The sequence below is a fragment of the Bacillus rossius genome, chromosome 7 (assembly GCF_032445375.1).
Source record: "Bacillus rossius redtenbacheri isolate Brsri chromosome 7, Brsri_v3, whole genome shotgun sequence".
Taxonomy (NCBI): Eukaryota; Metazoa; Arthropoda; class Insecta; order Phasmatodea; family Bacillidae; genus Bacillus; species Bacillus rossius.
Window position 1 is genome coordinate 62926061 of NC_086335.1, and position 23425 is coordinate 62949485.

At 39.4% G+C, this 23425-nt stretch overlaps 2 protein-coding genes across 2 annotated transcripts; both read right to left on the minus strand.

Moving 5' to 3' along the window:
• Window positions 1-2697: 2697 nt before the first annotated feature.
• Window positions 2698-4848, minus strand: LOC134534595 (zinc finger protein 397-like). Its single transcript, XM_063373076.1, has 3 exons — window positions 4840-4848; window positions 4016-4313; window positions 2698-2924 (listed from the first exon to the last, which is right to left on the minus strand). Exons 1-3 carry the CDS (start codon window positions 4846-4848, stop codon window positions 2698-2700), a joined length of 534 nt encoding a protein of 177 aa, XP_063229146.1.
• Window positions 4849-5842: 994 nt separating this feature from the next.
• On the minus strand, window positions 5843-10153 carry LOC134534596 (zinc finger protein 629-like). Its single transcript, XM_063373077.1, has 3 exons — window positions 10149-10153; window positions 8597-8859; window positions 5843-6066 (listed from the first exon to the last, which is right to left on the minus strand). Exons 1-3 carry the CDS (start codon window positions 10151-10153, stop codon window positions 5843-5845), a joined length of 492 nt encoding a protein of 163 aa, XP_063229147.1.
• Window positions 10154-23425: the final 13272 nt, after the last annotated feature.

The following is a 23425-nucleotide window of genomic DNA, read 5'->3' on the forward strand; positions in this document are numbered from 1 at the left end:
TTTCCCTGCATTTTGGCAATCTTGTAATTTGGCAGTTTCAATGCGTCTACCTTGTGACGCCCTTTTTCGAGGCCCCTTAATGGGACCGCGCATGTTTTGTACCACGTTGCGCTGGCGTAAAATCTAACCTTTTGTAGCCTTGATAATGGCTCGTTTACTTTTGCTGTGTGTGTTAAACTCTTGTTACGTAATGAACACCTTGTTATTTATTTTTGTTAAGTTTTATTAAACCTTTATTTTTGTTAAAAATTTGTTGTTACAAATACCCGTTCGCAATCCTTGCCATGCTATGGCGTTCCACCCCGTCCTTATGCCTGTAGGCATTACAACAGGATATGTCAGGATAACACATTTTGATACCATCATCTTAATTTAATTACTGTAGTATAATTACTGTTAGGACTTAGAAGAGCTATTCTTGCCATCTCTTAGAAAAGGCAACTTGCAAGGGGATGTCCTAACAGTATGTAACAGTAGGTACACTTTCTTTGCCCTGCACAATTGTATGGTACTGAGAATACTTAACCCTTTACATCAAGTATTGATACATGTGTTTAAAGCTGCCTACATTTTTCACGAGCATCTAGTTTTGCAACATTCATATCTCAAATATTCATCACAGCATCTCCATTTTTGATGTTACATACCTAATCCTAAAATATATGTCCAAATTAAAAATACAATTTTTAAAATTTTATGTCACTAGTTAGGTGGTTGTGTGCAATGCCACAAAAAAATAAAAAATGAAGCTCAATAACAAAGGACTTGAATATCATCTTTCATCAAATTCAAGTATCTGTCCTCAAGTCATGCCACAGAATTCCAAGCTAACCAGTTCTGGTGAGCCTCCAACCCTAATGCATTAATTCAATCTCCCACTAAGGTACCTATTAAGCTGCCCTGTGAAGCAATGACAAGCACATGCTATTTATATCGGGACCTTTGTTGTGATGATTAATAAACGACCACACGTACAAGTTAGATGAATTTATTTACAACATATGTTATCACCAGGGGCGCAACAACAGAAGGGGGGGGGGGGGGGAAGGGTATTTTGCCCCCCCCCTCTGAAGCCTTGAAGTGGGGGCAAACGGGGGCAAGAAAGTGCTGTGAAATCAATTTTTAGATAATAAAACTGTTTAAATATGTAGCACCATTTTCCACCTTGAAATACAAATTTTCCCGGGGGAGGACCCCCGGACCCCCCGCTTCAATAGGGGGATCGATGATTCTTTATAAAAAGGTATATTGCCTACCCTTTGGAAATTTAGTTGTTGCACCCCTGGTTAACACAATATACAAGTTAAGTATAAAAGTTGTCAAACTTTGAACACTTAGTGAGCTACTAGCAACGAGCAGCTTGAGGGAGCGGGGACCGTCATTCCAGGTCGCAGTGCTTGGCGCGGATGTGCTGCAGGAGGTTGCTTCTCCGCTTGCTGCGCTTGGGGCAGTGCGGGCACTGGAACTGGGGCTCCTTGCCGCACTCGAGCCGCATGTGCCGCAGGAGGGTGTGCCGCAGGTTGTAGGCCTTGCCGCACTGGTCGCAGGCGAACAGCGAGGGCCCGCCCCCGAGCCCCCACAACGCCCCGCGCTGGTCCGGACCGAGGGTTCCTGCCAGACAAACACGTGTCACCGCGAGCTGCTGCCCCCACGCGTGCACACGTGGAGAGGCCCGGTTGATGGGAGTAGACGATTAAGGCGCTCCAGGGAGGAAGCAAGGTGGAAACAATAGATACTGACCAGAGCGAAAGAAATAGAACAGCAGAACAACGGAAGAGAAGTGGCGGAGAGATAGCAGGCAACGACAGCCATTTTCTCGGACTAGCGGGAAGCTGTTTGGAACCGATAGGGAAGATTGATGACTGCAATAACTAGAGGCCAAAAAAATTAGCATAGATACTATTTTTTTTTACTTATCTCCATTATAATAAACTTTTTTGTTAAAAAATTACTATTTACTTCATTACAATGAAAATTACAGCTTTACAAAGTTTGAAATAACTGCACAGAAATGTTTAGAAACTGGCCAGTCCTTGTTGAGTTAGTAATAAACCACTATAATTTTACAGTGACAATGCTGTAGCCTACCATGTGCCCAATGAGAATTACACGCTTCAAACTGCATTTTGTGTTTACAGGAGAGAATGGCAAATAAAAATGGTTTTAAATAGCTTAAGAACTACTAAAATATTTGAATTTATTTTTCGTATGATCATTAAAAAAGATAAAAATGTTACCAGTCTTGAAGCCTTTTGTTGTTTTTACACTGAAATTCATACACACATGCCAACAAGTAGACAAATTGAAACAAAATTTTTTTTGGAAATTCCCAACACTAAAGTGACTTATTTAATAGGAAAAATGGGTCTCATAAAGCTTGGGGGAATGGCCTTCTCTGAGTTTGCCTTCTTGCGCACATGCCATAAAGCACACACACTAAGTACAAAACGATTGTTGTTTTTATCTTTCTAAAATGCTAAGGTTTATTGAATTTATACAGGAATCTTTTCCGTGAAATTTATTACCCACCCGACTTCCTGGGGTGAAAGATTTTATTTGCAATCATTGAAGATCACAAAAAAAAAAAATTATACTGTACATTATGAATATTTAACAACAAACATGAGGTTGAATAGTTTGTATAGTGGCACTTGGTCTGATTGCGACGACCAGCTGGAAGCAGTAGCGGCGGCAGTCTCAGAGGCCGTGTATGATCCGGATGTGCTGCAGGAGGTTGCTTCTCCGCTTGCTGCGCTTGGGGCAGTGCGGGCACTGGAACTGGGGCTCCTTGCCGCACTCGAGCCGCATGTGCCGCAGGAGGGTGTGCCGCAGGTTGTAGGCCTTGCCGCACTGGTCGCAGGCGAACAGCGAGGGCCCGCCCCCGAGCCCCCACAACGCCCCGCGCTGGTCCGGACCGAGGGTTCCTGCCAGACAAACACGTGTCACCGCGAGCTGCTGCCCCCACGCGTGCACACGTGGAGAGGCCCGGTTGATGGGAGTAGACGATTAAGGCGCTCCAGGGAGGAAGCAAGGTGGAAACAATAGATACTGACCAGAGCGAAAGAAATAGAACAGCAGAACAACGGAAGAGAAGTGGCGGAGAGATAGCAGGCAACGACAGCCATTTTCTCGGACTAGCGGGAAGCTGTTTGGAACCGATAGGGAAGATTGATGACTGCAATAACTAGAGGCCAAAAAAATTAGCATAGATACTATTTTTTTTACTTATCTCCATTATAATAAATTTTTTGTTAATACTGTTTACTTCATTACAATCAAAATGACAGCTCTACAAAGTTTGAAATAACTGCACATAAATGTTTAGAAACTGGCCAGTCCTTGTTGAGTTAGTAATAAACCACTGTATAATTTTACAGTGACAATGCTGTAGCATCCCCACTGGGAATAACACAATTAAAACTGCATTTTTTGTTTACTGTAGAGAATGGCAAAGAAAAATGGTTTTAAAAAGCTTAAGAACTACTAAAATATTTGAATTTATTTTTCGTATGAACGTCAACAAAGATAAAAATGTTACCAGATTTGAAGCATATTGTTGTTTTCACACTGAAATTCATACACACATGCCAACAAGTAGACAAATAGAAACAAAAACTTTTTTGGAAAATCCCCAACACTAAAATGATTTTTTTTAATAGGAAAAAAGGGTGTCATAAAGCTTGGAGTTTGCCTTCTTGCGCACATGCCGTAAAGCACACACTAAGTACAAAAAAATTGCTTTCTTTTATCTTTCTAAAATGATAAGGTTTATTAAATTTATACAGGAATCTTTACCGTGAGAATTGATACACACCCGACTTCCTGGGGTGAAAGATTTTATTTACAATCATTAAAGATCACAAAAAAAAAAATAATTCAACTGTACATTATTAATATTTAATAGCAAACATGAGGTTGAATAGTTTCTATAGTGGCACTTGAACGATCAGCTGGAAGCAGTAGTGGCGGCAGTCTCAGAGGCCGTGTATGATCCGGATGTGCTGCAGGAGGTTGCTTCTCCGCTTGCTGCGCTTGGGGCAGTGCGGGCACTGGAACTGGGGCTCCTTGCCGCACTCGAGCCGCATGTGCCGCAGGAGGGTGTGCCGCAGGTTGTAGGCCTTGCCGCACTGGTCGCAGGCGAACCGCAAGGGGCCCCTCCCCGGGGCCCTCGACGCCCAGGGCAGACCTGCGCCGACAGACACGGGAGCTGGACACTCACCACCTGCATTCTCCCACACAGTCAGCAGCAGACGTATGTGCCGGAGTGGGCCGTTCACACGGTGGCCACAGCTGAAGAAGCAAGGAGCCAGGAGCTGAGGAAAGGAAGAGGAATTATCACCAAAAAATAAAGGGAATACGCAGCAAATTTCATAAGCCTACCGGGAAGCAGGCAGGAACAGGTAGTGAAATTAACAAGATGGTTATAAATCTGCAATACCTAATATACATCAGCATATCACAGAAAATTTATTTTAACAGTTTCATTCATATAATATTCAGAAGTCACAAACTGGAGTCTACGAGATAAAAGTTGTATACCGGCACAGCACTCAATAGAGGTATGGTTCAGTGGTATCGCATATACGGTGCTACCTAAAGATGCAAATACGTACTGGAGTGGTACTACACTACAGCTACTTTTGTGCAAAATTGCTGCTATAAAATTTTACGCAGCGGTACGAAGGTTGTGTGCACATTGACCCTGTGTGCTCCCTATAATTATGACAAAGTGCTCTAGCAGTAGCTGCCATGTTCCAGGTTATCACGACACCTTGCACAACTCTCCTCTGCCGCCTTCGTGTGTGTGTGTGTGTGCATGAGCAGTGCAGTGTGGTTTACCGCTGACATAGCAGTATCAATACTGCTGCAGCTGCAACGTTCTGTGATATGCCAAGAGCTCATTCAAATTTTGTTGAGGATGATACGTTTGGGTAGGATGTCACACATTTAAAGAATCTTGGACTTTATAGAAAGAATAGGTTATACAATTAATTATTTGTTCATTAACATTACCTAAATTTACTTCCACCACAATCAAATACACAATTTTACAAACATTGAAATTATAACCATAGAGAGAAATTTTTCAAATCTGAGTAGTTCTAGTGGTGTTTATTGACAACTGTGGTGGTGAATTTTAAAATAACAATACTCTAGTGATGCCTTAAGTACTCAGTACAAAGTGCAAAGCAATTTTCCCTTTCTTTATGAGTCTAGAGTGACAAGGCTTTTTGTTGACTTTGCATAGGCTCTTTGGCTTGGTAATTATCATACACACAACGCAAAGGCTAGAAGATTTTATTTGCAAACAAGTTTACAGAATCATTACCATGTTTCTCGACTGCACACTGATCAAATTTAATACCACAACACAGGGACGTCGGAACAGGGGGGGCAGCAGGGGCGAGTCGCCCCCGTGCTGTTATGAATTGGGGGGCGAGAGTATAGCATTTCGCCCCCCTTCCTTTTCCCAGAATAAATGTTTGGTCCTAGTAGTATTTTTCTCAACCAGTAGTTACAAACGTGGGTTAGGTTATTTTTCACCCACTACCCACGATATTTTAATCCATATTTAATACATACTACGTCATCAAATTCTTGGAATGGTATATATTATTTTGGTTCGGAAACTCATTAAATAGCACAATTTTGCATCTAAGTTTCCAAATTTTTCCGGAACCCCCCCCCCCCCCCCCCCCGCTCTAGGACTGAGGTAAGTGTGATACATATTTTCGCCCCCCCACCACTCATGAAAAAGTTCCGACGTCCCTGCCACAACACGTTGTTTAGTTGTTGTTCAGCTCAGCGTCTTGCGATGAGAAAACCCGTCGGAGGTAAACGCTCAGTAGGTGCCGTGCTTGGTGCGGATGTGCTGCAAGAGATTGCTCTTGCGCTTGCTGCGCTTGGGGCAGTGCGGGCACCGGAACTGGGGCTCCTGGCCGCACTCGCGCCGCACGTGGCGAAGCAGGTTGTTGCGCAGGCTGTACGCCTTGCCGCACTTCTCGCAGGGGAACAGCTCGGGGCTCGGTCCGCACACCCCCCAGGGCCGGTCAACACCGAACAATCCTGCGCAGAACACGCGTCGACTGGATGTGAGTCGCGTGCGTCGTCTGCCTTCTCACACATACAGGCATCACTCTTGAGAGACAGGTTCTGAAATGAGGTTTATAAGAGGCTGGAGTGGACGAATCACAACTCGGAAATGAGACCACCGAGGCGAAAGACAACTGACAGTGGCTTGAATAGAGAACGCCAAGAATAATCTGTTAAAAAGTTTCGTAAAGCAATTACAACTCCTGGCAAAGAGATCCGAAATTAAAGTTGAAACAAATTAAAAAACTTATTCTCCTGAAAAATTATAATTCTTTGAAAGGGTATCCGAAGTCCAGATATATGTTTGAAAATGTTTTGAAACAATACCAGTTCTTGTTCAGCAGCTTTCTACCCAGAGCAGTAAATTTTTAGCGACGGTGCTCTATGGAGAGACTTGTGGTTTTACGCATAATAGTCTTGATAGGCATTCAGCCGGAAGCATTACACGGATGTGATAAGTGGAACGCAAACCATCGTACCATGTTTCTTAGGAGAGATAGTTGATTCACACCTGCATATAAAGATTGAATGGTTATATTTACAATGAAATAAGCTTACATAAACTTAGAAATACCTACCGACAGTTTGAGAACTTAAAACGGTGGGCACGACATACACATACAAATTATACATTTACAAAGAGAAAACAGACACATAACTTGTAGAAAATAAATGCAGGCACTGCAAGAGGCGAGGTACCGCAGGCCAGTTGCCACTACGTGTACGGGCACTACCTGCAGGATACCAACCATGCAGATATAAACCCCACGCTAGCAGTCACGCAACAAGCAGTGACCACATGACAACAGACAATGAAGACAGACGTACATTAACAGACATGAATATAAACAAGGCACAGCATACAAAACAATAACTGTAACATGCAATATGACATTACTACAAGAACAGAACAATTACAGAAAAATTAAATGATTAAGGGTTATAAATGAATTAAAACACACAATTTTTATATTATTTATTAATGATCAAAATTAATCTACAAATTAAATAATTTTTGTTGTATGTAGTACATAACATACATTGTTGGTGACTATTTAACTGGGGAGCTCTAATACCAGTATCATCAAGGAAATATTTACAATAAAGTTTTGATTTACAACAATTTTATACAAAAAGAGAATCCAAATATACTCTACAATCAAAAATGTAGCTGATAATGTATTTAACTCACAATTTTGAAAAATTTGATTTTTTTTTTGTATGTATTCTATTTATTCACTATCATAATTATTATTATTCCAAATTTCTTAACAGTATTCTAATTTAGATCTGACTAAAGCTAGGTAAAGTGTAAGAATAGACACAATATTTAAGTCATAAGATATTACTTAATTAATTAAATAATGTTAGGGTTCTGCGGAAAATGGATACATATTAGAGAGTTCACATGTTGGTGAAAAAAACTATTTGAAGTCCAAGATGATACCATAGGGTTACTGAGATCTGAGTGTTATCAAGTATACAAAAATGCCTAATTGGTTGAAATTTTCTAGTGAAGGGAAATTATTTTTTATTTAGCTTTGTTATTATATACAGAAAAATGATGGTACGTATGACATTGACAAACTTCGACACCGTTTTGACCGATCGCCATTAAAATTGGCACATCAAAGTGTTTTTTCATGGAGAATGTTTTTATGCTATTCATTTTTGTAACTCTCCACTAAATGGCGATGCAGCGCAACGCATATCAACTTCTACGTCGTTCAACCGATCGCCATGGGTTAAATTTTCATTTTTATAACAGAAAGTCATAGGTCATAGACATACAAACAGTGAATGTGTGCCATTTCTCTATGTCGACACACGGTCGTATAGTAAGTAAATTTTGGCAACGTCCTATCCTTCTCCTTGACAAGACCCACTAAGCGGAGTTCACAGCGGCTAGCGAACTAATGGTGCTAGTAACAGTTTAGTTTTGAACTCCGTCGTCAATAAATATCCCCGGGTGACGCCGGGTACTACAACTAGTGTGTCTCTAAGGGAGATGGTGTACCTCAGTAGGAGCTTTGAATACATATACTGTATAGAAGTCGCCAGCCCAGGTTAAAATTTCTAATACGGTTTTGAGGTAGTTGGTTAATTCACCGCCGAAATCGCCACCATCTCTAGGGTATCGACTTGTGGTGGTCCCTAGCGGACAAGTGTCGAACTCTTCAAACACCCCTTCCCCCCTCCCGTTGAACGACCTTGAGCTGCAGTGAATGATGGGTGGGGGGGGGGTGCGGGGGAATGACAGCGGGCGACAGTGCTGCGCTCTAACGTGTAAATAACAACCTAAGATGATACAGGGCGTTACGGCAGCGCACTGCAGCAGTGAAGTTCCCAAAGCTGCTCATCATACGCTCCTGAAAAACGTAGAGTAAATCCTATCCACTCGCGACTTCTATACAGTATATATATTCAAAGGTAGGGGAGACAGCATGCCTGGTGTCTCTACTGTACACAACATCAACAAAGCACGTGGCTCAGTCGTCGGCACGCTCGCACTCTAGAGAGGCTCGCGGCGGAGCCGACTCATGCTTGGCTCGGATGTGGTGCACCAGCCCGTTCTCCAGCCGGCTGCGGAAGGGGCAGTGCGGGCACCGCCACCGGGGCTCCTGGCCGCACTCAAACTGCTTGTGCTTGAAGAGGTTGTAGGGCAGCTTGTAGGTCTTGAAGCACTGCCCGCAAGCCAGCAGCTCCGGGCCGTCGCCGGGGACCCGCGCCTGGTCCGCCTCTGGAACGAGACACCGTGGTGACCAGCTGGGGAGGAACACGGGTCAGAGTGGGGAACTCCCAGCCGCTGATGGAGACCAACAAACAGGTGGTAAGAACAGATGATGGCAAGGGCGGCCAAGAGAGTAAGATGGAAGAGGAATGGTGGCATCGACAGCAGACGTTAGCCAGGAGAAAGGACATCTAAATATATCCCTCCCTGAAATCCTGTGGAAAGAAGTACTTTCACAGTCACACTTTAGATACTTAATTGACGTGAAATGTTTTTGCTGTGGAGGGCTACAATTCTTGAGCGTTACGAAAATTGTGATAGCATGAGGGGAATAGTTGGGTACGTGGTGGGGGAACCGGTAGAGGAGGAGAGTATGCCAGCGGCGACGAACTCCAACGCATGCACCAGCGGCCGAAAGGGAAGATGGCAGAGGGAGAATAGGTACTTAGCGTAGCATGCTGTATGCTAGTTGTACGGCCAGAAAGGAAGACGGCATGGGAGAGGTAGAAATGCTGCAGCAGTGATGCTACGGAATTCTCGTAATGCTGCTTCTGTTTGTCTACTCAAGTTTTTTTTTTTTTCCATTTGAGATCATACCCAATCTTACTATTATTATACTCAATTATTATCTCTTGTTCAATTAAAAAAAAACTAACATTTTATCTCCATCTATACTTTACTGGCCTGCATGGACTCCATGCACACACTTTTTTTTAAATTCTTGCTGTCTTCGATTATTTTCAAAATAGCAATTGTTAGGCTTTCAAATTAAAAACTCATGGTCTAAAACAACAGTGAGAGCTATTATAAATCTTTAGCAAACAATGCCAGCAAATTTCCCCTCACAAAATGAAATCCTGGCTACGAACCTGGTTGGCAGCAAAACTATTACATGCATCACAAAGTTACATTGCATTATTATACCAAACATTTTCTGTACAAATCAGTACTAGTCATTAACTCGTAGCTTACTGAATGAATGGTTCAGATTATAAGGGCATGGTAAATTTTCCAAACTAAGAGTCCATTTGTGTACGCAGTTGCCAATTTAAAAAAAGTTTCAAGAAAGAGGCAAGAGCGTGGATGTATACATTTCTGAAGGACTCCTCCTGTGTATATACTTATTCAACACCAACACATTAAAAATTTCCGCAAAGAAATCCAATTTAATAATGTAACTGCTTATATTATTTCGCACTGAGGTGTGGGACAAATGTGTAATACTAAAACCCCCATACCACACGATATGATAATGATGGAGTCATAACGTAAACACTTAAATTTATTCAAGCATTATACAAAAGGTACTATGCGATACACATACCACATTTTTGATAACAAGTGTTGTAACCATTAATAATGCTTCACTTTAATTCAAAATAAATTTATGTGAATAAAAAACCGACTCTTGTAATATTCTTATAACAACAGTGTTGTTGATAGTGTTTACAAAGACTGCAATGTATTCCCATAAAATTGGATCACGAATCATAATTCAATAACATAAAAGACTGTAGTTAGGTAAACATTTATACATAACTGGTGTTCATAAAGCTCGCCATTTGAAGTATGAATCACTTCCTACTTCAGTAGAAATCCCATTAAAAATAAAATTTATGTTAACAATGAGCTCGAACCACTATGCAATTTCAAGCTGTCTGTGTTGGGAAAGATTTTGTCACCCAACATCTTCCTTGCTGGGCAAGTTGAATGTGGTACTGTGTAGTAGTCTATATGCACAAAGTTCAGTGATACAACACATTGAAAACACCATTTTATTTTTCTGAGTACAAACACTGCTTGTGCTCAACAAACGCCCTACATAAGGGTTGTACACAAGTAATAATCAAATAACTTAACAGAAACAATATTTTATGAATTGCACGTATTTTTATACTTGGGTGGGTATGTCATGACTGACACTTCCATGGCCACCGGTAGTGAATTTTCTGTGAAAGTTCTGGTTTCATTCGTGGGATATTTCTCGTAGGATTCCTTCTGGGTGGAAATTTAAGTTGATCAGATAGACTGGTGCTGCTTCTAGTGATAAAAGATGTTTTTAGAGTGACTAGTGTCTTATTAAATACAGAATATCTGATATGTAATATCTTCATATGAAAATTATCACAAATAAGTGTGATTTATTAAAAAAAATAATACTGCAGTAGCTGAGAGTGAAACATTGTGTGATGGTGGTTGTACAGAAACATCCATAGCTAAGAGACCATACTTTATTGTTTTTATTTTTATAAACGCTGTTTTGTAATACTTACTCCACTGAAATCACTGTAAAATTTATATGCTGCAATTTTACGATAAAATAATTTGTGTGAAAATATTGGTCTATAACAAATACATTCAGAACAATAAAAATAAATTAGCGAGAAAGTTTGAAAGTGAGTCAATAAGATATGGACAAAGAAAAACCAATTAAATTATTTTTGTGATCCACGCAAAATGGTACCATTTTTGTCCGGAAATTACATTCCTTAAATTTCAAAACATTAAATAAGTATTCGTTAAATTCTACTTACGTAATTATATATTATAACTTGCATTTCGATGCTACATGGTGCATTAACTTGCATTTCAGTGTGATGACTTGATGTAAGTTTTTGGACATACGCCATTGCTAAGAATGGCAATGGCGTATGTCCAAAAACTTACATCAAGTCATGCACTCCCATTGCACAAATCTTTTAAAGATAACATTTCAGTGTGATGCGGAGTTATTTCGGTTTTATTGCGATTCACCATACAATATTGTCCCTGTCCGTAGGTGCTCGTAAACAGGCGTGGGAAAGCTGTCATGGAAGCCAACTTGGCAACCGGGCTTCGGTAACAAGTGTTTAAATGATCACTGCCTAGGGTCGCACTCAGCGGGCGGCTCGCGATGGCGTGGCTTGTCAGAAGTAGTCGCGGTGCTTGATGCGGATGTGCTGCATGAGGTTGCTCTTGAGCTTGCTGCGCTTGGGGCAGTGCGGGCACTGGAACTGGGGCTCCTTGCCGCACTCGAGCCGCACGTGCCGCTGGAGGGTGTTCTTCCAGCGGTACGGGCGGCCGCACCTCGGGCAGCGGTACACGTGGCCGCCGAGCATTGCCCAGCTCCCGGCGGGCTCTGCAACAGAGCGCACGTGTCAGGACCACCTTCGTCCGCACCCAATATACTCACAACGTTCCCGTCCGGTCGCCCAAGGGAACAGGGAAAACCACTAAAATAATTCATTTGGATCATTAAAATGGGCAGGGCACAAACAAACAAACAAACAAACAAGCAAACAAACCACCGCAAAAAATCACTAGATCTTTGGATCTCCTTTATCTCAAGTAGAGAAAACAAAACACACGCACATACACAAATAATTAAAAGAAAATTGGATGCATGGCCACCAAGCAATTTAGAAGTGAAACTTCGTAACACACTCAAACAAAGAAAACCAAATATTCAATAATTAATTTGAGGGATAAAACTACGCAAACAATACCATCACACTGACATTGACAAGGGCTAAGCCCTCCCTTAGCCCAATGTGCCTTGCCCTGCTTCATTCCCCACCTCCACCCACCAGCACCTCTCGCCAATGAGTGTGTGCGCGTGCGTGCGTGTGTTTGTCCGCCCCGCAAGAGGCAATTAGTTTTCTCTTCAACTCCAAGTGTATATGCCTTTCAGTTGTTTTATCGAGGATGGAGTAGCGCTCCAAACTAACTCGATGAGGGTAGACGGTATATTTTAATTTAAGAAATAGACAAGTAATCTTGTATGTAATAAAATTTCACAATAATTAATTGTAATTTGTTATTAACTACAGAGGGAATTTTTGTTTATGACTTTTATCCCCGTAAGTTTGTAACAGAACTAACACCCCAACCTCAGCAGTCTCTTCCGATTGCCACCCGGGGTAGGAAGTGTCGTCCACACCTCGTTGACTTCACCGTGAGTTTAACTGATTGTTTAGCATCTGCCGTATCTATTAATACTAGCGACCCTTATATCGCTTTTAATTGTGAATGTACAAAAAAAAAACTAATTTTGTTTTAATTTGTATTGAAAATGGCTCAAAATTAAAAAAAAACTCTCTGTTGATAAGATCACTACCAAACTTCACAGAATCACCCGCTAATATGAAGATTGCCTGAAAATTTCATCAAAATCGGTCCAGCCATTTTGGAGTCCATAGGGAACATACATCAATTTATATATATTTTAAACATTTTCTTTTATCTTCGATGCCTACTCCGGGTGGCAGGCTGTTTCACTTTATTATTTAGTTCTCCGGAACAGTTAAAATAAACCCACAAGACTTTTCTTGGCCAGGTCACGAGGGGTCCTGGCCCACAGTTGGTAATGTTTACAGTATAACTGGGGAGGAGAATTGCAAGGTGTCAGTACTCTGTGCAATGAAACCCTTGTACCAGATACCGCGTGTGTCTTCACCTGACCACGTGCACCACCGCTGTGTGGGACGCCACAAGAGCCCACCGACGACCATCACTCGGTGCCCGCCGCTCAGAGCGGGCTGGTAGGGTAGATTGTGAAGCAGTATAAAGGGAATCAAGCCTAGCTCCCACACGGGTCGCATCACAACCTTGGGACAGAGCTGTTAGCCGGGTCCACGTGGTGGCGCCCATGTGTGCCATCCGTAGCGTTGCTCAATTAATTAATAACGTAAATCACACCTGACAGGTGGCAGACGTAGCTTAACAGTGCAGTTCATGATGTTTTACACTTACTGCTGAGATATTTTAAGTAAACAATTTATATTTACTTGTGACATATTTATTAAAAACCAACACAGGTTAGTTATTTAAGCATACAGTCAACCACAACAGTGGTTTTATTAACGTAAAATGGTAATTTTCGCATACGGGTCGCAGTACATTTTATTAAACAATAAATCAGCATAAAATCTGCGATCCATATGCGGGTAAATACAGTATTTAAACAAAATTATTTGGAACAACAATCATTCATTAACTGGATAATAAATAAATTAAATATATTTACTATCTTAAAAATTACACATTGTTAATTAATTAAATTACAAAAAATTTCGGTATGTTTTAATACAGAATATTGAAAGCTTGAAGAAAATACTTTTATTTAGTGCCTTGTTGTACATGCCAATATATTAACTTTGTGTTATCGAGAAAAAAAATAAGAGTTTAAATTAACACCCAAGAACAGTCACAAGATATGTTAGCAATGCATAATGGCTGCATAAATCTAAAAAAACTTTTATCAAAAAATTGTCACTTCTCATTGCCCACACTTCTGGACATTGAGCTCTCCAGAGAAGAAGATAAAATTTTTAACGCTCTCAAGTAATAAAAAATAAACCTTCGTGAAAAGCATTCCAAGAAATGAAGGGAAAATAGTTTGCCCTAATTTTTAAAAAATGTAAATGTTCTTGATGAGCTCTTAAAAGAGGAATCTAACTTTCTAGAAGCGTTCAAGTTAGGGAAGTTATCCTTCTTGACAGTGGCTCAGGAGAGGAAGTAAATATTCTACACTCTCTCACGATACTGTGGACAAACACCCATACTTCTACAATGTCTCAAGAGAGCCTGCAGAAGAGAGGGAGTGATAGTTCCTGACGTGCGACTTGAGGTTGCACTTGTGGTAGGCGCGGTAGGGGCAACAGGGACACCGGAACTGCGGCTCCTTGCCGCACTCGAACTTCTTGTGCCTGTGGAGGGTGCGCTGCTGCTTGTACACCCTGTTGCAGCGGTCGCAGGCGAACGTCTCCCGCCGCGCGCCGCCGGAGCCCCACGGCGCCCAGGGCTGGTCCACAGCGAGGCTCCCTGCGACAGAACACCAGCAAACACACGGTCAACCCGATGGTGCCCGGCACTCCACCGACAGTTCAGCGACAGCTCGAGTTAGTTGCATAGAGGAGAGAGCTGACAAACAAGCCCTAAGGAGGGCAGATGAAAAACAAAGACGGAAAATAATAAGGGTGACTGCATCATCGGTCAGATGATGATGGTACGGTCGTAGACAACAAGACTTATGCTCCCTAATTACAATCACAAAATTTTAACTTTCATTCGTATGAGCTTGGTGGTAGATTTAATCACATTTTAAAATGCCAAGATCCTTGATTGTTGGTATGTACATGTTGTTACACAGCATAATTCCTGCCCCCTGCTACTAACAACACTAACTGAGAATGTTTTATGTTGTTGGTGTTTTCTTATCTTAATGTTTCATAATTAATTCATACTAATTTTTCTTCTATTATGCATAGGTATTTAAAGGTATTTTGTCTGTGCTTAAAATATTAATTATTAATTTTTAATTGGTTTGACAGTGTTTAGTTGGTAATGTCAGTCAAAAAACTTTTTTTTTTTTATTTAGGAAGCACAAATAAAATTTTAGAGTTTCTAGAATACTACTGCATACGCTACTGTTAGCAGTGACGGATAATGCATTAATGAGCAGTGTAATCACAATACACAGTTACAAATATATATTTACCAGTGGTATCTTTTTATTTTGCAGACTCCATTGTAGTACTGTAATTATTTTAATACATATTGGACAGTAGTTGAATAACTTGGGTTTTAAAAAAATCAGATAAATTAAATTTTAGACTGATAGATACATCAGCTGTTGTCCTTTGCATCTAAAGTATGAATATATGGTAACCTAATTCTTGGGAAGATGTTTACGATGCTAACAAAGCGTCCAAAAGGTAGAAGCATCCGTGGTCAGAGTTGGGCTGGATGACTCTGTCACAGGACTCAAAGGGAGATTCGCTAAGGGATTGACGTCCCAAGTGACCACTAGATGCAATCTCCGTACTGAAATGTTAAGAGTACAAAGACCTTGTACACTCTCAGCATTAAGAATATTACAAAACAAACATACTCTAAAAGATGGTTAGTTACATGGCTCTCTGGCATATTGCATGCCTTCATTGGACATACAAACAAACCTCAAAAATACAAACAATACGAGACAATAATTTTGTCACTTTGCAATAACGAGGTTGGTATTAACCAATTAAAACATAAAATATATAATTTATAAAAAAATTCAAATAAATTGAAAACTTGTAAACAATTTCACACCATACAAAATTTTCTCTTTTTAGGGATTTTAAAATACAAATTTTAGGATGGCTACACCTGTGGCTCAAAAAAGAGTTTCTATTGTAGTATAACACTTAAAAGGATGAAAGACAGATGAATAAAGCAAAAGTTTAAAATTTACCTAAGAAACAACATACTATCACATCATTTTCAAAGAATAATATTTCTAAGCTTTTTTTCTCCAACCTACAATGAGCCAAAGCAATGGTATCAGTATTATTAAAACTGAAATTTTTTTTGTACCTATTTTAAAATATGGTTCAGAGTTTCAAGAGCCTAATTGATTTTTCAACCAAAATACATGCAATTTTGGGGGAGTAAATTTCAAAGTGACACCAGACTAGTAACGCCTATAACGTCATCGAATAACATCCTAAACAAACAACAGAAATGAAAAATCCATTTTTATTTTTTATTTTTCATTGCTCAGAATATCGTGTAGCATGCCACATGTTTACTTCAGGGAATCAGGTAACATAGTTAATAGATAGATAAAGATGTTAGATGATTTTATTTGTATTTTAAGAAGCTTACAGAATTCTCAAACAAAATGTGAATAATATTAATCTATGTTATGGTCGGACTGCTTTTATCGGCGACTCGCGACGAGAAGCCGGGAGCGGCAGCGACGGCGTGGCTGGTCAGAAGTAGCCGCGGTGCTTGATGCGGATGTGCTGCATGAGGTTGCTCTTGAGCTTGCTGCGCTTGGGGCAGTGCGGGCACTGGAACTGGGGCTCCTTGCCGCACTCGAGCCGCACGTGCCTCATGAGGTTCCTCTTCCAGCGGTACGAGCGGCCGCACCTCGCACACCGGTGCGCTGGGCCGCCGAGCATCGCCCAGCTCCCGGCAGGCTCTGCCACAGAGCACGCAGGCGTCAGAGCCAGCAAGGAGGCTTGGTGCTTCGCTTAGAACTGAACAGTGACAACTGACACTCCCAAGAAGAATAAACGAAGTATATATTCAATTATTATTATTATTATATTCATATATATTATTAGCATAGATGATAAAGAAGATTCAGTTCAAACCCAAGAAAAACCAACTACTTATTAGAATAGAGGAAGAACAAAACACTTTCTGATTTAACGAATTACAAGAATAAATCCTTCAAGTATACCCCAAGAGGGCTTACATCTTGAAGAGGACTCAGGGTGTGAATCAATTTTTCGCCAACGTAAGGTTGGATAACATCTGACACGGCGAGGCTGCGATTGATATCCGGAGCCGGATCAGGAAAGGGAGGCACAGGGGCACGTGCAACCCCCCCACCCCCTTCTTTCCCATAAGGTAAAAATGCAATGATAAAAAATGTGACTGAGAGATTTATAACATCCAACCTCAATAATGAGCAAATTCAAGTCCTCACATTGCAAATACACATTATAATAGTGTAACTCGGACACAAAATTTACCGTAGAATTCTTTAAAATAATGCAGAGCGTGATAAATATACGCAACTTGGTGTTTTAAAATGCGTTTATTGACGCGAATCGCACATAGTTTTCCGCTCCCACCGCTGGAATTTGTTGCTGGAGCAGCTACGTCGACTATTGAATCACTTGATCAGCAGACAAAATTTTAAACTATGTAAAGAAACACCTCCAATTAAATAGAAAAATACTTGAAAAAATACTAAACCCCGGCTTTGGGGTTGTCCATTAATCACGTGATTTTTTTTTAGCAAATTTTTAACCCCCCCTCCCCTCTAGTGATTTGTGGTGAGTTTTCAGACAACAACCCCCCCCCCCCTTCCCCCCCCAATAAATCACGTCAATTTTTTGGTGCAAAATATTTTTAAAAATTTCGGAATATTATCTTTAAATATAGGTATAATCTAATTTAATTCTGGAAAATTAAGCACAGTGATAAAAATGTCCAGACACACATTTAGGTTGCAGGTTTATTCTCACTGGCATAAAAATAATAAAGGAAAGGCTTATATGTGATTTACACATGTAGTCGGCGCCAAAATCACAGTCTTACTGGCGACTGGCAAGCCGAGCCGGGTGGTTCATGTTGCGGCGGGCGGGGATATTGTTGCCTGGCTACGGCGAGTCAAGGTCACGCATCGCTTTTCGGTTTAGTAGAAATCTGGCGAAAAAAAAATACACGTGATATCTCTCTACACCCCTCCTCCCCCCTTGTGATATTTTGTGATTTCCCCCCCCCCTCCCCCCCCCCTTTCGCGCCTCACGTGATTAATGGAAGATCCCTTTGTACCTGTATTTCGACAAGGAATTTTATTAAAATACTGCCCATCTTGTTAAAATTCACTATACAGTTAACACTGCAAGTAACATTTTCCTTCAGCTTTGTGAAATTTGGTTCGCACCATATGCCACATACATCAGCAGCATGGTTACACATTCTGTTCCATGCAACTGTAGTCACATTCACGAAACTACTCCTATCAAATGCTGTATACGTGAGCTAAGATGTTACACATAAAATAACTTCTGAAGTAAAATTTTGAGTTATTTTAATATTAAATAATTATCAAAGGTGGGTGTAGAACTATTAATAACTTAATCTGGATCTAATATCTAGACTTTTAAAATCTAGATATTACATCTCGTTCCCCCGATTTTACAGAGGAGAATGTATTCAAACAACTGGTGTCCTCTCTGAAGGAAATACTGTGTGTCCACCCCTGATTATTCTATGCTTTTAACTGGATCATTAGAACAGATGCAACCTCAAGACCTACAAAAAAATAACAAATGGTAGAAAATCACAGGCTTGAAAATCAATTCAGAAACCTAGAAGTTGCCTTCGAACAAAAATGGTAGACAAGCAAAAAAAGCATAACCAGTTATGATCAAAATTAATATAGTTTAGAATGATTAATTCTTGTCAATATAATGGGAATGAAGGAAGATAAATACCGTATATACTCGTGTATAGCGCGCCCTTTTTTCCCCTCAAGTAAAGGAAAAAAATAAGGATGCGCGCTATACACGGGAAAAAAAATTTTTTGGGGGGGGAGGCGGGGAGGAGTGGAAGTCGTTAACTGCCGGGTGACGTTTCTGGCCAGCCCCCACACATACGCACAAGCAACAAGGCCTCTGTTTCACACACACACACACACACACGCACACGCGCGCGCGCAAGCTCGCACATCATGGTCTCTTGTTTATTTTTAGACCTCCCCCCTTTACAGAAAGCCAGCTCAGAAGCTAGTAAAAAGAGAGAGAGAGAAAGAGAGAATGTTGTCACCATTTCCCCCCCTCCCCCCCCCCCCGGCAACTTCTTCGCTTCCTCCATTCCTCACCGGTGAGTCATCAAGTTCTCCGCGCCAGCTTAGCAACGTAGCGCGGCACGCCTCCCTCCCTTCCTTCCTTCCACGTACCAGTTGTGACGATATAGCGCTTCATTATCTTCCGTTTAGACAGCAGAGTTTATGTATTTTCCTGACGCATCACCACACATCAATTTAAATAATCAGGTACCACAAAATGTTAGTAAAATTTATTTATGGGGGAAAAAAAAATTTCAATTTTTTTTTTCTTTGGAATTAGTTGCAAAAATCGTGGTGCGCGCTATACACGAGGGCGCGCTATACACGAGTAAATACGGTAACTACTCAGCAAATAGAGGTTGAAGTAATAATAAACTTGAATAACCAAAGAAAAACCGAAAATAACTAAACATAAAAAGATGTCAGACATTACAACATAAGACTTCAACAATATGTCTATGCTGACTTTATTCTTCTCTGTATTTTTTTATTCAGTTGGTTAAACAGTCATTTTTTTTTGTTATCTTGTTTGGCAATGGACAATGTTCATTTATATGTTTACATAGAAGTAATTAATGACACATTGCAATTTAACTGGATAGGTTAAACTCAAAAATAAAATTGTAGAAATTTATTTTCTTTACAAATATCAAGAGGTTCCAATAGCCTATTAGGCTTGTGCGAATATCACGTTTTTTTTTAGTTCGAATCGAATACGAATACAAATATCAAATTCAAATAGTAATAATGAGTATTTGAATCCCATTAAAAAATTATTATTTCACGTCATGTAACAAATTCTGGAAAATAAACCAATTAGTACTAAAGTGAAAGTTTGGTTAAGTTAAGTCAGCTATAATAATTATATGGAAAATGTTTGTTAAAATATTTAAATTATGAAAAAAAAAATTATTTCTGGAACTAACCTAACTTGACTTAACTTAACCTATAAAACCAACCTACCTTTCATTTCAGTTCATATTAGCCTTATTTTCCACAACCTGTTACTCCACATATTGATCAAGAAAATTTTTGCGAACCGCAAAATACCTTGACACCCACTGCAATCTATTTTACCAAAAATGTAAATCTTTTTTTAAAATGCTGTAGTCCCAACTTTTGTTTGAATAAGCTCATATTTACATATTTAAACCCTAGTTATTCACAAGTTTTCGTTAATGGCAGCCAGGTAAATTGTATTTTAGTTAAGCAATATTATTAACACAATTTTTTGCTAATTTCATCTGAAATATTAAACCGTTATTTACTTTTTTAAATATATTTTTTAGTCGCAGCCAAGGTCTTGGATTACTTATTTTAATGCCCATTCCAATGGAGTGTCTTTGTTTTATGGTGTTGTAACTCAACAAGGTATGCTATGTAAAGTATTCATAAGCAAACAAATATTCGTTACTTCGAAGTGTTAGTATTCAATGTCAAATTGAATACGAATAGTTTATTATTTTTATTAGAAAATTTGAATATTCACACAGGCATACCTACAGTGCAACTACATTCTAACAAGCAAATACCTTAAGCTAGAATTAGCATTTATATCATAGTTTAAAATATTAATTTTTAATATAAGACATATGTAAATATAAAAGACTGCAAATCACTTGGTTACCAAATTAGAGCCAGAGGCTGGGCATGATCAAAACAACAGTCCAGCCCGCTCACCAAATGGTTTAAAAGTTACAGATGTATACAACTGATTTACAAGGTATGCCCAAGAACTTAAAATAATTATAAATACAAGGGTATGTATACTTTTTGCTACACGGAATAACGCATCATGAAGTTAAATAATTGTAGACAATCACATAGTAGTATACCTAACTCAGTGCTGCCTGTTATTTCAACATCGCTTAACCAAGTAACTATCCTTTTATATGTGCAGATTAAGATAAATCATAATCCTAAAGGTGGATAGATTTAGATGTATCTCAACTACAGCTTTCTTAAGCACTGAACATGCACATTTCAATGCAATCAAGTAAATTATAAAACTCTCTTCAGTGTTAACTTTACATGCGGAAAAAAAAAAATGTAAAACATTGAATCATTAATAAAGTGTACAAATGGTATTAGCATGAATTTCAGTTTACCAAGGAAAAGAAATACTAACGTTCTCAAAGAATCGATACTTCAACAGAGAGCCAAAAAGTAGGCGAGCAGTGTCATACTTCATGGGTATGATCGAAATGAGGGTACTACAGGTAGCATTTACCTGTGGCTAACTAACACCTCTTTGGGTCCTAACATCAGCTGCTCTCCATTATTTACGAAACGTTCCGTCGTTAGCCGAACAACTGCTTCAAGGGAAAATGTTTATAAACATTTCAATTCAGACAAACACACCGACCTGGAAATCATACTGTTTCTTAAATGATCTTCAGTATCAGAACTCAATAATGATTGCTATGGAATTTTCCGAACTGCTCTGAATTTTTGATACGATTGGTAAAAAAAAATTGATGTGAAGCTTCCCGCCCGAGGCAGGGTCTACATGGATGGAACGGGGCTGACACTCACAGGAGCCGGCTGTCCTGCCAGAGGGACAGACCTGTCGTTCCGGCCGGCCTGGAGAATGCCTGAGACGGGGTGTGGAAGCAGCGACGGGATGAATTGGTTGGGGGAACGTGAACACCCAGAGAAAACCCACAAGTCACGGCAACGTCAACCACGTTGCTCACTAGCGAAAATCCAGAAATTGACCCCGCCGGGAATTAGACCCCGGTCACGCCTTGGTGGGAGGCGGGTGTTTTAAAACACTCAAAACACCTTGCCTCTGGTATCTCACAAAAAAAAATTCACTTACTTTCAGTGAGAAATACTTGGTGATTGAGAAGAGAAAAGTCTCTAAAAAGAAAGAAATAAAAAAAAAAGCAGATCTGACATTCGTAACTGGGTAACTCATTTAAATTTTAAAAATGTGAGTGAATGGTTAACATAATTACAAATTTTTTGTAACAAATACTTTCATTACTTAAGTATTTATTTTTATTTTACCATAAATGTTTTACATTTAAGTCAGTAAAAAATTAATAAATATACAATAAGAATACAATAACAAATATTTTACAATAAATAAATAAATACACAAGCCCAGTATAGTTTTATCTACATACTAACAAATCAATTAACAAATACTTAATCACACATTGAAAAAGAGGTTAGCCTAAAAAAATTTGAGCGAGTCTTTCAGTAGGTACCCGCCAGTAGTGTGTAAACATTTAACCTCAGTAACGAGAAAATTCGTGTTATGTTGTAAATAAACTTATAATATGAAACTCTGACACAAAGTTCATGTAGAAATCTTAAAAATAACGCAGAGAGTGATAAATACTTGTATGCAAATTGTGTTTGCAACAAAATTTCTGGACGCGAATCACACGTATTTCTGCACTCGCCGCTAGAACTGCTGTTGGAGCATGTACGTTGACTATCAAATCATTCTATTTGCAGAGCGAAAGGTTAAATAACATAATGAAATGGCTCCAATAAAAGCGAAGAAGACTTGAATAAATATGTACTAAACCCCGGCTTTGGAAATGATTTTCGACGAGGAATTTTATTAAAATATTGTCCATCTGGTTAAAATACATTAATTAGTTAATACTATAAAGTTTCCACGCATGTTAGATGACTATAAAATATAACACTAAGTATTAAAGGCTAGTTCTACTATTATACAGTTTTATTTATTAATCCCTATGTGATTTCATAGACTTTAATTTCCTGAATTATAATACATTAAATAACATAATTCATTAAATTTTATTTCAAGTAGAAATAAAATATATAGGCCTACCTAGTATGAAATAATCAGTCCAATTGACTGAGCTATGTATTTAATAATATTGTAGCAATTAGATAAACAAATAAAATGTACTCATATTTATTTACCTATAGCACAATTTGTATAATCCAGTAATCAGGTATAAGAAAGTAAAAAAAAAAAGTTTTTCCAGTAATAAGGTTTGAACCACGTCAAGAATACCCCTTTGAGCTTTTCAACCACGCATTCTACCACTATGCTATTGAGACAATTGGAGTTAGAGAAGGAAACTGTGTAGTATCAACAGTGCAATGTCAGTTTTCTTAGGCATTTTAAAACTTGGGATTACTATTTACTATAACTATTTTAGTTTATCAAATATATTTCAGAGTAGTTTCACTATCATAAAGTTTCATTTGGCACACCAATACGTTTGGTATATACTCTAATATTTATTAAAGTGTCTATACACTGGTTTATGTTGCTT

Excerpts from the sequence above, each read along its gene's own strand:
- LOC134534596 (XM_063373077.1), bottom strand. Across the intron at positions 6,067-8,596 it reads AGCCTCTCTAGAGTGCGAGC|GATTGTTCGGTGTTGACCGG; the intron begins GTGCCGACGACT and ends TGTTCTGCGCAG.
- LOC134534595 (XM_063373076.1), bottom strand. Across the intron at positions 2,925-4,015 it reads CAAGCGCAGCAAGCGGAGAA|GAACCCTCGGTCCGGACCAG; the intron begins GCAACCTCCTGC and ends TTTGTCTGGCAG.